General features: G+C 45.3%; 1 protein-coding gene across 1 annotated transcript in view; it reads right to left on the reverse strand.

Annotated features, from left to right (window-relative positions):
* Positions 1-13,760, reverse strand: part of zc3h3 (zinc finger CCCH-type containing 3) — a 49,418-nt gene that overhangs the window by 5,008 nt on the left and 30,650 nt on the right. Inside the window, exons 5-9 of the mRNA XM_079997780.1 lie at positions 10,019-10,179; positions 7,120-7,198; positions 6,739-6,894; positions 6,352-6,421; positions 2,877-3,008 (exon numbers count right to left, since the gene is read on the reverse strand). Coding sequence (XP_079853906.1) covers positions 2,877-3,008; positions 6,352-6,421; positions 6,739-6,894; positions 7,120-7,198; positions 10,019-10,179 — 598 coding nt within the window. The remainder of the gene's footprint in view (positions 1-2,876; positions 3,009-6,351; positions 6,422-6,738; positions 6,895-7,119; positions 7,199-10,018; positions 10,180-13,760) is intronic.

The following is a 13,760-nucleotide window of genomic DNA, read 5'->3' on the forward strand; positions in this document are numbered from 1 at the left end:
GAGCACCTGCCCCTCTGCACGGAAATGCAGAGCGCAGAAGTGAGATCTGATCACCAGTGGTTACCTGACAGCTCTGAGCAGAGAGGGGTCTCTCCCTAGCTGTGCACCCTTAAAGGGATACTGCAGTTTTTTGGGGGGAAATTTGCTTTGGTCTTCCTTAGCCAGATTCAGACAAGAAGGTCAGTAACAATTTCATCGTTGTGTGTCGGGTATTGACATAGCGACAGATTACATGGAAATGCAGCTGCATTCGTAACCGTTCTGTATCCCCGCAAAGTGTCTCTCCACCCAGTGGTTGGGGTTGGGTCCAAAGGGAGGTGGAGAACGGAGCTGCAAGTGGATCGTAGAACACACGCCTTCAACTGAACTCATGTCAACTCTTGAGATGCTTGTCTTCTGTGTCAGAGTTCCATAAAAAAAAAAAAAAAAAAAAAGTATTTACTCCTGCTTAGTAGTTGAACTACCACTCTGAATGGTAGGGGCAGGGCCTAAGAAAGCATTATTTTGCATTGTGAATTTTAAGGATCAATGCTACGTCATTTTGCTGACTTCTCGGACCAGGGCCGGTTATCGGTGGTATTCGCTGAAACCATGGAAATGGCCGCTACAAACCTAGATATGTCTGATTTTAGATTTCACATGTTTTTTGTAGTTACATTTAATAATATTGCAAACAATTAATAATGGATAACCACATGTTATAAGCAAAACAAGCTTTTCGGTAAAGGCCCTCTTGTCTTCCTAAGCATTACGAATCTCTCTTAAACCAGTGCCATAACTGGATGTGGTGAATTAATTCAATTTGTTGTTGATGCACCATGTCTTGGCCACCGGTGATAGTCGGAGAACGGGCGTTAGGAGATCCAACTTCTATCATTGCGAAAACGCCTCAAAGAAAAGTACAGTAGGAGGTGTAAATCGGACTGTAAAAGCGAAGCCCACCACAACTGAACTCCCCACAGTGCCATACATCCTGATTCTCAGAAAAAAAGTCTCAAGATAAAGCAAGGAAGAGGGGGGGGTGGGGGGATTTGGAAAGGCGGGGGGTAAAAAAGTGGAACTGGACCAAACGTCTTTATTCCACACCAAGTTAACAATTTTCCACTTGATTTAAGGAATCCTGGGATGTCTCTGGGGCCCATTAGAGAGCTCTCTGTCGAGCCAAAACCAAGAGGAGTCAGCACATTTGCCAGGAGAGTCGGAGGAAGTAAGGTGGAGGGGAGGAGAGAGAGTAGTAAGGGAGAGAAAGAGAAAGATAAGGTAAATGGGCATGAAGAGCCCAGGAAAGAGGGACATCCATAGAGATTAAAATTGTAGGCGTTGCGCGTCAAAAATGGGATGCCGTTATTTAAAGTTATGTTAGGCAGAACAAAACTGTTAAAATTTGCATAAATACACGCAACAGATAAAACGAGACCGGCGAGCCTGGATGTAATGCCCCGCCCCGAACAATAAATGTAACAAATATTCCTGTGTAGAAGCGGGATGCAGTATCACAAAGCGTCAAGAGAAAAGGTACGAACATTGCTTTTGTTTTTTGTTTTTTTAAAGACCATTTCCCAAGACAGATGGACTTTGACAGCGACCACACAGAGTGGAGGAGATACCACACTAAAGGAAAAAAATGGTACACAAACGGATCAAAATAAGAAAATAGAAAATAAGAACGCAGACTTTTCACAACGGGATGAAGCCAGAGAAGAGGACAAAAAAAGAAAAGGAGGAGGAGAGAGAAGGATGGAGACGAAGAGCGGCCTTAACCCTTGAGCTGCTGGAGCGTCTGCCTGCCTGGCTCATAGTGCCTTTCTCAGCACTTTCCCATCTATAATTACTGCCTGCTATCCATCACGGAGCCGCCAGACCCTTGCAGCGTGGCGCTTCGTACACACATGCACACACACTCACTCGCAGACGTACACTCAAAACACACACAGGCACGCGCGCGCACACAGACAGGCACGCGTGCGCAGACACAGGCACGCGTGCGCAGACACACACGCGCACGCGCACAGCACACAACACACACACACACACACACACACACACACACACACACACACACAGGCAGAAAGAAATCACATACCTAAGCACTTTGGCTAATAGAATAAATATTAATATCCCTTTTGTTTTCTATACCCTCATTTCCCCGTGCTGTATTTAAATGAGGTCTGACAGTGTGAAAAAGCATCTGTTTCACATTCGCTCAAAAACAGCGACTGAGAGGTGACGGATAGAGAGCGAGAGAGAGAGACAAAGGAAGGGAGAGAAAGGGAGGGAGGGATAAGTGTTGAGGTACAAGGGGAGAGAAAAAGAGAAGCACTCGGGGGGGGGGGGGGGTCCGTTTGAGGTGGATTTGGACAGTGTGGGGGGGCAGTGTGCGGAGCCCTTGCATGTCTGGGGTCATGTGGAGGCCGTCTTCATTACCCAAGGGGCCACGGGAGTAACGCCACTGTGGACCACAATCCCCTGCAGCTGTTGCTGCCTGCCTGTGTGTGTGTGTGTGTGTGGGGGGGGGGGATTACCAAATCACTTGTTTAGCTGGGCTTTATTTCAACTCCTCTGGAATTGTTATCTAATTTGAATGCTGTGGATTATCATTCCATGTATAAGTACCTTTGTTTGATTGAGTAATTGAACATAATTGAACATAATTAAATGTTGCATCAGTGCAAATTAAAATATAGCAAGCCTAATTTCATCCAACGGCAAATCAGAACTACAACTCATCGTATTTTATATGTTTTTTATGTCTGTGTTTTACAAAGTTCAAAAACTTTCATTCTTCCTCTTGGCCCTGTATCTTAAAGTGGATAATACAACAATGAAGCAAATGTCAAATGCCATAGAGAGGCTTTGTGTGCGAGCTGAAACAATACCTTCTCTCCCTGAGGGCAGTAGCCCTTGATGAAGTCCTGACACACCGCGGCCTTCCGGGAGACGTAGACGTGACTGTAGGGGCAGCTACTGTTGTTACAGATCCCCTTCAGGAAGTAGGAGCACACGGGCATCTGGGGGGAGGAAAGAGTTCCAGACGGAACGACAAAGAGTGAAAGTGCCAAAAATGAAAAGAGATCGGACAAAGGTGAAGGGCGATAAAAGCAAGAGACTTGAGCAGGGGTGGGCAAACTTGAAGGGCCGGAAAGAGGTTTGAAGACTGTGTGAGGGGCCGCATTTCAAGTTCACAATTGATTATGTTTCTCCATGCTCAATAAACAACTGCAAAACGAGTATTACTTATAATATTCATTTATTTTCTCAGAGATCCGTTTTAGCAGTAGTACATACGTAGCTTATTCGATTTACCAACGGTGGCATTTCCACATTTCTTTTACTCAGATAGGCTAGGTTTCTTTTCTTATCAGTGCAAATAATTGTCATTTTATATCTGTTTTTATTTTTCTCTCCACAGTAAAGTTTCTAAACCTGTACATTTTGTTTCAAAAGACATTCAGTCATATGACAGTACTTTTTTTTATTTTCATAACCCTTTTTATTATTACATTGTGTTATTGCCATTTCATATATTCAGAACTCAGAATGCTGCATATAAATGTGAACAGTGGAGCTGGTCTCCCTGCTTTGTCAGCTTAGTCAAGTCTGGTAGCACTTTTAAAGTAGAAATCCTCAGTATGCCACACAAATGTACTCTCACTCAGCCTGGATCTGTGCTGTGGATCTGTAGGTGGATCCAATGAGAATCTAGAGACATACAACTCAGGTAGAGAGGATGTCTCAAACTAGACTCTGATCGCAGAAGCGTAGATGATACTGTATATTTATGACACAGCAATCATCAGTGGAAACAGATAAAGACATGCTGAAACGTGTACTGGTACCAGCAGGGGGCTTCTGCCTCCCCTCCTGGTGCGTCCATTACGCAGAGAAAGTGGCCGGAGAAACCGATCATCCCAAGTGCTACAATTCTGATAATTTGATGATGTAATAATAATAATATTATATGATAATAATATCTTAATATATTGTGATTCAGATATAGCAATATATAATATCATATAATAATCAGTCAGATGCTCTGAACGGCACGTTGAGATACAGCACAGGGTTCAGGATGAACAGGGATTAAGAGAAAGATATTGATTTATTTTGTTTTCTAAAGTTTCTTACTTGTATGAAAAATGAAGAACATAAACATAACTCAGAATTGGAGTGGAGTTTTTCTCTCCTCCAGACGATGCGGCGCGCGCGCCTGTGCGACGCCGGTTCCCATGCCAGTTTTCCTATGTTTTTATTTGAGATGTATTTGTTTTCCTCAGTTTCCTAATTGAACAAAAAAAAACAACCCCAAAAAAGCCCTGTGTGTTCGGTGCCATGTCAGGCATGTCTCCCCGTTGCTTTCCTTCGCAAGGGGCTTCATTTGGTAAAATGTTTTTTTTTTTGTGTGAATAGTCTTGTAAATAATAACCCTTGAACCTCTGTAAGGGGAGAGTTTCTCAGACACCCTGTGGCACGGCCCGCCAACAAATGTTCAAGAAATTAATTAATGAAGAAATATTAAGATTTTGTATTTCATTAAAAAGATTGATAAAAAAGATATTCTGAAACAGAATATGTTGAAGCTGTTGAAGCTTTTGTACCATTTTCAGATCATCTCTTGTGTGGCCCGCAGAACAATACAACGGCCCATGGTTAAAACCCACTTAGCCACCACTACGAAGAGCAGATCGAAAAAAAAAAAAAACCACTAATAGGGCCCCCCAGTAAAGCCATTCACAATAGGTCAGATCTATCTTGTCCCTAAAACATTCTGTCATAAACTGAGCAGCTAAATGACCTTAATTGCAGTTGACAGAAGTATGGTCGGAGTGAATGTTTGTCTGACAACTTGTGTACAGGTGTGTGTGCGTGTATGTGTGTGTGCGCGCATTTGTGTGTGTGTAGACATGGACCGTTTGTCGTGTGGGTGAGCTTAGTGGGGCCCGGTCTAAATATACCCCACTGTGGGGTTCAGAGCCAGAGCCGGAGAGAGAGAGTTAGGAAGAGGAGGAAAGGGAGAGGGTGTGTGTGGGGGTTCTGAGAGAGAGTCCGTCTAGCTGGACGTGGGATCAGTTCTTCCTAATTAACTGTGACAGAAATATTTATCTAGGCTGTGGCTTGCCTGGCTATCATGATGTGTTTATGTGCTAGGTGTGTGCATGCCCGCCAAGAGTGAACCAGTGCTGGTTAGGGTTTAGGGTGTGCGTGTGGGTCTTAAGGGGGGAGTGGGGGGGCAACACAAGTCAAGTGAAAGGACAGTGGGATTGTGGGGTGGGTGGGAATGGGCGACAAGGGCTGTGGATCTCTGGTTTCCAGTTATTTGTGGGGGGATTCAGGATTGACGCGTAACCGGGCACACTGGAGTGGATCAGGTTTACATGGATAGATACAGACCCCCCCCCCCACCTCACCCATTCTCCATGCACTCCACGTGAGGATCAGGGGTTGGGGGTAAGTAGTGGGGGGTTGGGAGTGCTCGGGCAGGTGGGCTTCTTGGGGAGGTGGCATCGCAAACAGACAGCTGGTCTCTCAGCACTTAGGGACCACACTATGACAACTGACACAGGTGCACGGCATTGTGCTTGCAATTCTGTGTGCGTGCATGCATGCGTGCATGCGTGCGTGCATGCGTGCGTGCATGCTTGCGTGTGCTCAGACCCAGACAGGAAGGCAAGGAAAAGTCCAAGCACCTAATTTATGTCTCAAGAAAAAGCAGTTTTCATTAGTTTGGGGCTGCACTTTTCCCTACTCAAGTACGACTATTTCTTCTCACTGATGGCACACTTGACACACTCACTCAAAATCCCACAAAAACATAAAATCACTAAATTAAATTCCCTCCTAAATAACCGTCACAAAGATTGGACTGTCAAAATAACTTATTCACAATGATTTAAGGCTAGGACTAGTGTGACTTGTTTGAACGCAATGAAGATAATCAACATTTAGGCGCTTCTTTGCCGGGGGTTTAGTGCCTTTCCTTTACAAGAAGGTGCAATCTCCAAACCGTGGTGCAATGAGCACACACCCTAATGCATCCTTCTACAGTGCCACCCTCTTGCTCTCTCTATTTATGACCCCGGATCCTGGCTCTCCCCCTCAACACCCGCAGCCTGCGTTTCAGATCCCCAAATCAGGTCATGTCTTCAGCGCCCCCTGCATGAGCGCAGAAACAGGACCCATGCCAAGAACATGAATATGACCCAAGATCACTGCATCCAACGGTGTGTCATTATATACACCAACATACCTGACTCTCATCGCCACAATGTTCTTGAAAGATGCCCATAAAACACCACGCCATACTTGTAAATGGATGTTTGCCGGTGTGCATGTGTGGGATGTTCTTCTGCTTACCTTTTCTTTAGCCACCTTATGCGAGAACGGGCAGGCCCCTTCTGCCTGTTTACAAGTACCCCGCAGAAACCTGTGAGAATCGGTGGAAAGAGGCCTCAAAATTGGATATTGACCATAGCCATTTGCCACCGTCTCTGATGTCTGCTAATGAGTTGATGTTACTGAAAATTAATATTTACTGTAGAGGAGGCATGTAATAAGTACAGTATGGTAATGTCAGGATGTGTTAGAGCACTGGATAACCATTCTCACCACTTCTGGAGGAACAAAGGCTGTGAGCATTGGTTAAGGGATATTTTTAGGAGGGTGTTAATGGGCTAGCACTGCTGTCAAAGGTGTGCTAACTGTCTGGCGCGCCCAGCTTTCATTAACCTGTGTAGGCATTACCTTGTGCAGACAGCCACCTTGTCGGGGTCGTGGATATAGGGACAGCTGCCGCCCCGGTTACACTTGCCAAAGCGGTTGTAGTACATGCAGTACTGCCTCTGCTGCTTCTTCTGACGAGCATTCCTGATGATGGCAAGACTCCTCTGAACCGCTCGACTTGGTGGCAGACAACACAAGACATAAGCACACGGTTACACAAATCAAACAACAAACACTGAAATGTTTCCTTCTGTATGGCTTAATGGACAGATAGAGGATTTAACCACTTAAGGGGCTAAACATGCAAAATCTAAGAAAGCACGCGCTTGGGTCAGCAAAAGGTGCAATGGTTGAACAATAAGAGGATGAAGACTATGACACTATAGATGGACTGAATCATACCTGGCCACATGACGAGTGTTTGAGGGACGGCCTAAAGGATGTGTAGGGGAGGAGACCTGGAGAGGACTGAACCACTTTCCTTGTTGTGGAGAAAAGGCACAAATAATCACAAAGAAAGTCGGGGCTGTTGCAGCCATTCACAGCAGATGAACTTAAGTAGCGTCTGCGTGTGCGTAGGTATATGTTTGCCAAGCCAGATGCTGTAATAACATGATATCTGCTTCACTATTTATACTGTGGTGGTTTGACACGCCTGTCCCAAATCCAAAAGTGACATCTAGCACAGTCTGAGAACATCATAAACACTATGTACCTTACGCACTTGCCAGACGTGGGAGGACATAACTAAGGTTTGGTATGGAACACAGTTTGAGTCAATATTAAATAAAGAAATACATAATAAATGTCAATGAATAAATAAATGAGGCAATAAATATATAAATAAATGAAAATCACCGGGTAGAGTGCACCATATACAAGGCCTTTCTCAAGACAATACCTTTCTCCCCATACTGTCACTATCAAATAAAGCATGAAAATGCCCAAAAAAAAAAAAATCTTTATATAAAAAAAAAAAGGACGCTTATTAAGACTCTCTATTAATTTCAGGGGACTTTTATTGCATAATTCCACATTTATTTATTTCAGAGAACTTTTAATTCATAATGGCACATTTATTTCAGGGCATTTTTATTTCATAATTCCACATTTATTTATTTAGGGGAACTTTTAATTCATAATGGCGCATTTATTTTAGGGCACTTTTATTTCATAATGCCACATTTCCATTCCTTATATGCAAATGAATGGGCCATGGTTATCTCACAGATTCAGAGCCGGCGGAGAGAGGCTAATGACAGAGAGAGGCTGCTTTGGCACTCTCCTACGCAACAGTGATAGGAGTGGTTGCTCAGAGATGGTCAACTCCTTATACCGCCTCGGTTAGAGCCAGGGGCCAGGAGGGATGAGCCCGTTACAATGGCGGTCCACCACCCTGTTCCACTAAACCAGCCGCACCCTATACACCATGTCTGACAGTTGTTCCGGCACAGTGCAAGAGGCAGCACAGTGGCTCGACAGCTTGGGGGAGAGGCTCTTCCTTTTCTCCCGACAGTAGCCCCAAACCTGTGTCCCGAGTGCAAAGTCCGTTCCCCGGCAGCGGAAGTCGTAGGCCCGCTTCTGTCGGGACTTGGTGTTATTCTCTGCACTCCATAAACTCTGTGCCCCAGTCAACTTGGTGTTCGGACTGCCCCCGGAGCCAGAGGTGTGGGGAGAGCCCGGACTGGGCTACCTCCACAACTTCCGTGAACGGCTGCAGAGGTGCACAGGTGCACCAGGCAAGCCTTAACGGACGCCGGATCACGACAGAAGCGTGCCTACGACTCCCGCGGCCAGGGAACGGACTTTGCCTCAACAACCTCAGAGCTGGTCCTCAGGTGTGGGTCTTACTGTCTGGAGAGAAAGAAGGGTCTCACCCCCAAGCTGTCGAGCCAGTGGGCTGGCCTTTGCACTGGTGTACAGGATGCGGATGGTCAAGTGGAACCGGGTGGTGGCACTCCACCGTAACTGGCTCACTACTTACCTTACTCTAACTGAGGAGGTATCGGGAAATTAGCCCAGCTCCGAGCAACCGGTGTTCCCCGGCTCTGAATCTGTGAGACAACCACGCCCCTTAATTTGCATATAAGAAATGGAAGTGTGCCATTATGAAATAAAAGTGCCATGAAATAAATAAATGTGGCATTAAGAAATAAAAGTCCATAAAATTAATAAAAAAAAGTATTTCGAAAAATGTCCTATTTAAAATAGAAAATAATTATTATATTATTATATTATACTATATTACATTATTTATTTAACTAAATTTACTCATTTATGTATTTATATTTACATTTATTTATATATTTAGTGCCTAATTTATTTATTTCAGGAATTATTTCATAGACATTTTGATTTATTTATGTATTTATTAATTTATTGACTCAAATGGCATTCCGCAAGAGAGAATTTGATCAGAATAAATAAAGTGGAAAATAGAGGAGACAACAGAAGTAAAGAGAAAAAGCAGAGCATGCAAAAGCAGAGCAAATGAGTGGAAGAAAGTAAAGGAAGTGGATATGAAGGAAAATTAAGGAAAAGAAAAGGAAGTCGGCGGCAGAGGAAAGGAAAGAAGAGGACTGGACAGGAAAGGAGGGGGTGGGGTGAAAGATGGCAGACGATCCTATTCCGGCTTTTAATTTTGGAATGTTTTTGGCTGTAAGGAAAACATTTTTCATCAAGTGTGTACTGTGGTTTGCATTGAGTAGCTTGGGCTCATGCAGCCAATGTGAAGAAGAATCCAAGCTTGCTGGGGGATATGTGAAATCCCAATTCCTGCAGGAGGATACCTGAGGTGTGTTAAGAACACACCGGAAAGCATGTATGTTTTCTGGATGCGGCTCACGAACTAGGAAAGAACGGAGCTCTTCAATTTCACCCACAGTTTTAGTTGTGGGAGAATGTGTGTGTTAAAGGGAGAGAGAGAGAGAGAGAGAGAGAGAGAGAGAGAGAGAGAGAGAGAGAGAGAGAGAGAGAAATAGAGGTAGATCCAGGCTTTAATCTGTGTCGTCCAGTCCTGCAGGCCCACCCCCTTGCCACTCTGACAGATGACAACTTTATTATATCAGATGGCAAATCCAGCCAGTTCCTGCAGTCTATTACATTGCTACTGGACAAAGCTACAGCAACCACATTGAATAAACACTGTTGTATCACACAACAGCAACTGGCCAATGCACAGATACTATTAAATATGTGTTCCAGCCAGCTGGGCAATATACAAATGTATTATCATGACAATCAATTTTCTCCCATTTGAATCCTCCTAATGAATATAAAATGTAGAACCTAAAATAAGAACCTGTTCGGTTGATGGACGTGCTCATTGACCCGGTGCGAGACAACTTGTTGGCTGACACCCTGTACAAAGAGCCTCCAATCCATCGCATTCCCCTCCCTCTCCAATGCTGGGGAGGCTGGTGTCTGTCCTGTGGAGCTCTCAGGCGGCTCTGAAGAACAGTCCTGGGGGTGAAGAGGAGGAACACGGAAGGAAAGAAAGAGGCGATAAAGAGATGGAAAGGTATTGAAAGGGGGGGGAGGAAAAAGTGATAGATATGAAATATGCATTAAAAACACAAGAAACTTTTGGGTGGTCAGTCACTGTCTTCCTCATACATTACCGTGGACAAGACAATACGTCATATCAATAGTTCACCAGCTACTGCGCGCGTTGAAACTCGTCAGTGCTTCGAATGTGAACATAATGCTGTGAAGTGGAATATTAAACTCTGAACCCCGCTCGCTCCTCCCTGGACACCACCCCTTCTTTCTGTCTACCCCTCCTATCTTCTCTTTCCCCCCGGTTTAACGCTTCCCATCTTCCCAACCCCCCCCGCCTCCACTCGCTCTCCCTCCCATGTCACAGCACTCTGTTAAATTGCTGCTCTAATGGAAAGGACGGCAGTGTGGAAATGGAGAGAATTGAAAAGAGGAGAGGAGGAAATCAATGAGATAATAGGCAGGGCAGGGGGCCAGAGCAGGGAAGCTAGCCCCAAACACTGGAGCTTAGAGACCACAGACACACATACACACCTATACGCACTCACACATTCACAAACATAGTGTGGGATGGTCAAAATGTGAACCGCTATAGCATGTGTATAGCCTACAAACACGCACTGTTCACGAAACATGATGAAGCCAGTCACTCTGTTATAGTATTTGTGGGGGAGCATGAGCACTGTGAATGTGGTTCTGGTCAGTGTGGGATGTTGGGAAGTGGGAGGATGGGGGGGGGCAGGGGTTATGGCGATAAATTGCGCTGTCCTGTCACTTCTATTTGGGGCGGATTGGGGCTGGTGTGCGCGTTGCCGCTGGAGGTAATTTGCTGCCGTATTTCAGATGGGCTGGAAATAGGTTTAGAGCGAGGGTTCAAGCCTCCCATTATAGAGAAAGGAGCGGGTTGCCCCAAAAACACACACTATACACTCACACACAGTATATGTGGCGCACACTTACATGCAGTGGAGTGGTTGTACGCTGCTGAAACCAAGAAAAAAACAAGAGCAAATATCACCCATCAGTAGATATCCCACACACGCTTCCGGACTGCGCGCCATAACTCAACAGTAAAGACACTCAGATTCACAGTTACAAGATCAGTGGCTACCCTACACAGGGCAACTGCAGCCAGGGGAGCCATAATGGAGGATAATGTTGGAGCAGCGACTGCCACCTAGGGAGACTTGAACAGGGTCCAGACCGCTTGTGGAGCCACAATGGAGGTTAACGGGGATATGACATGAACAGTTAACATCGACAGCAGTTAACCCTGACGCCAGGCCACAGTCAAAGAGGCTGACAGAGGGCATAGCAATGGGAAAGCTAAGATTCTAGTACACTAACCTGTAGGAGCTGGATATGTCCCAGCATTGGCATATGCACAAATGATTGCGGTAGTGATATATGCGGCGATCTGAATGACTTTCATCTACAGACATGACTTTGTTCGGCAACAACAGTCTTTGTGTGAGCAGACTAGTTTCATACCACCGTCAATGTAATTAAAAAGGAAAGTGATGAAGAATCCAAGAACCCACACTACTCCACAGAATGGTGGAGGTAGACAAGAAGGAGAGCAGTTTTCCTCCATCCTCCCTCCCCCTTGACCTGTTCCCCATGCTGCCCTTGACCTCCATGGGGAAATGTGTTATCAGAGAGCCTGCAGGCCTGGCTCAAGCACAAATTCAGCCCCGGCGGACAGCTGGCTCCTTTCAGGGGGCAGCCATTTAGATCTGGCAAGTCACACCATATAACTTTGTAAGGCCTAAGGGACATGTTTAGTCCACGCATGCATCATCGAAACAGCTAAAAGTGACACATTGGTAATTTAATGAGACAAGCGAGAGACAGCGTTCTGTGGGACCTGAGATTAAGTAAGTGTGTGGTGAAAAATAGAATGGGAAAACAGAGAAAGAGTAGAGGTTACAAGAAGAGTAAAATGACTCCACAGTAAATGAGAAGGACGGGGGGGTTGCAAAGGGTACACAGGAGCTCCCTTGCGAGAAGCATGCGTTGTTTGTGAGTACGTCTGTGTGTGCTGAGCTCTGCTCTGCTCTGACCATGCGATGCACAGATGAAGGAGAGAGCAATTCAGCACTACTAGCGCCGTTGATGAATGATCTGACTTTTGTTTTGGTGACAGGGAAGGATTCAGAGGGTCGCGCGACTGCTCCAAATAATGCTGCTCTTGTCTATTTGTCTGCAACCCAAGCATTAGTAAGCTCATATTGGGGAAACAGTTACTCTCGAAACAGAGCGCAGCAAAAACAGGGCTAATTCCGACAATGAGGACTGCTGCCTGGCTTTAGGCAACACACTTAAAGTAAACTAAAGTGCTGCTGTTATGCATAGATACACAATTAAATCCAACTTAGGGCGACTACATTTGTATGGGAAAATAAAACATTTAAGGAAATATGACAACGGGGGAAATGGCAAAGGAATAGTGAAAATAAGAGTGGAGGACAGTGTGCCGGTGAGGGATGTGATAAGGAACAAGTGAATGAATGGGTTGGTCTATGAAAAAGGATGAATTGGGGAGTGGATGTGGGGATAGACAAGGGAGGTTAAGAGGAGAGCCAGCGTTGCTTCACTTTACTGCCCAGTCTCTTACATCCTGTGCTGATCGATACAAGAGCACTAAACCAGATGAGGGCTCTGGACAAACTTAAAACCCTACAAACTACGTGGTTCTTCATGCATTTACACACAAAAAAAGGCACAAGCGCTGTGGGTTTCTCACACATCTGTACTTGAAATTTTAAAAAGTCATTGACTCTGAGGCAAAGAACACAGGGTGCAAATATTAATCTCAATGCAAGGAGGTAAAGGAGGTGGATTGAGTATGAGGTATTGCAAGGGGAGGAAAAAGGACAAAAAGCAGGCAGGACAGGAGGGCAAAGGAATGGGGACAGAAATGGAGATGGAAAAAAAAAAAAGGAGCAAGGAGAAAAAACGATAAGAGGGCAGAGAGAAAAGGGAGGGATGTAGGAAGAGGTGAAGGAAGGGCAGGGCTGTAATTTATCCTCAAGTGCGCATGCTTTACGACTTTCTTAATTCAACTCATGCTACTATTAATGGAGTTAATGTTAAGATTATATCTATTGTCCGGTGGCGGGGGGCTGAAATACTGCAGCCATTTTCTCCTCCAACCCAGATCCCCCCGCCCCTCTCCAGCGCTCAATCACCCACAACGCCCATTACCACTGACATCACAGGAGCGTGCGGCATGATGGGTATACGACAGGTTCACCGGGCCTCGAAGCAGGAAGACTTTGGCGGCGGCAAGGGGAGAGGGAATGGCTGCCCAGTTTGTCTAAAGAGGGGTGAAAAGTTTGTCCAGTGTTCTGCCTTGGGACCAGAGGTAGGGACCCCTGATGTTTAAAATGGGATCAGTTAATGGATTGTCCTTTATGAAACATGAAACGTCCTTTATTTTCACTTAAGGCCTTCACTTCCTTTAACACAACACAATATTTTCATGTGTTTTGTGGCGTCAGATGCTTAGCGGTTAGGGTCTTTGTCGAGGACCCGGCACTGAC

The sequence above is a fragment of the Zeus faber genome (genome assembly GCF_960531495.2).
Source record: "Zeus faber genome assembly, chromosome: 1".
Taxonomy (NCBI): domain Eukaryota; kingdom Metazoa; phylum Chordata; class Actinopteri; order Zeiformes; family Zeidae; genus Zeus; species Zeus faber.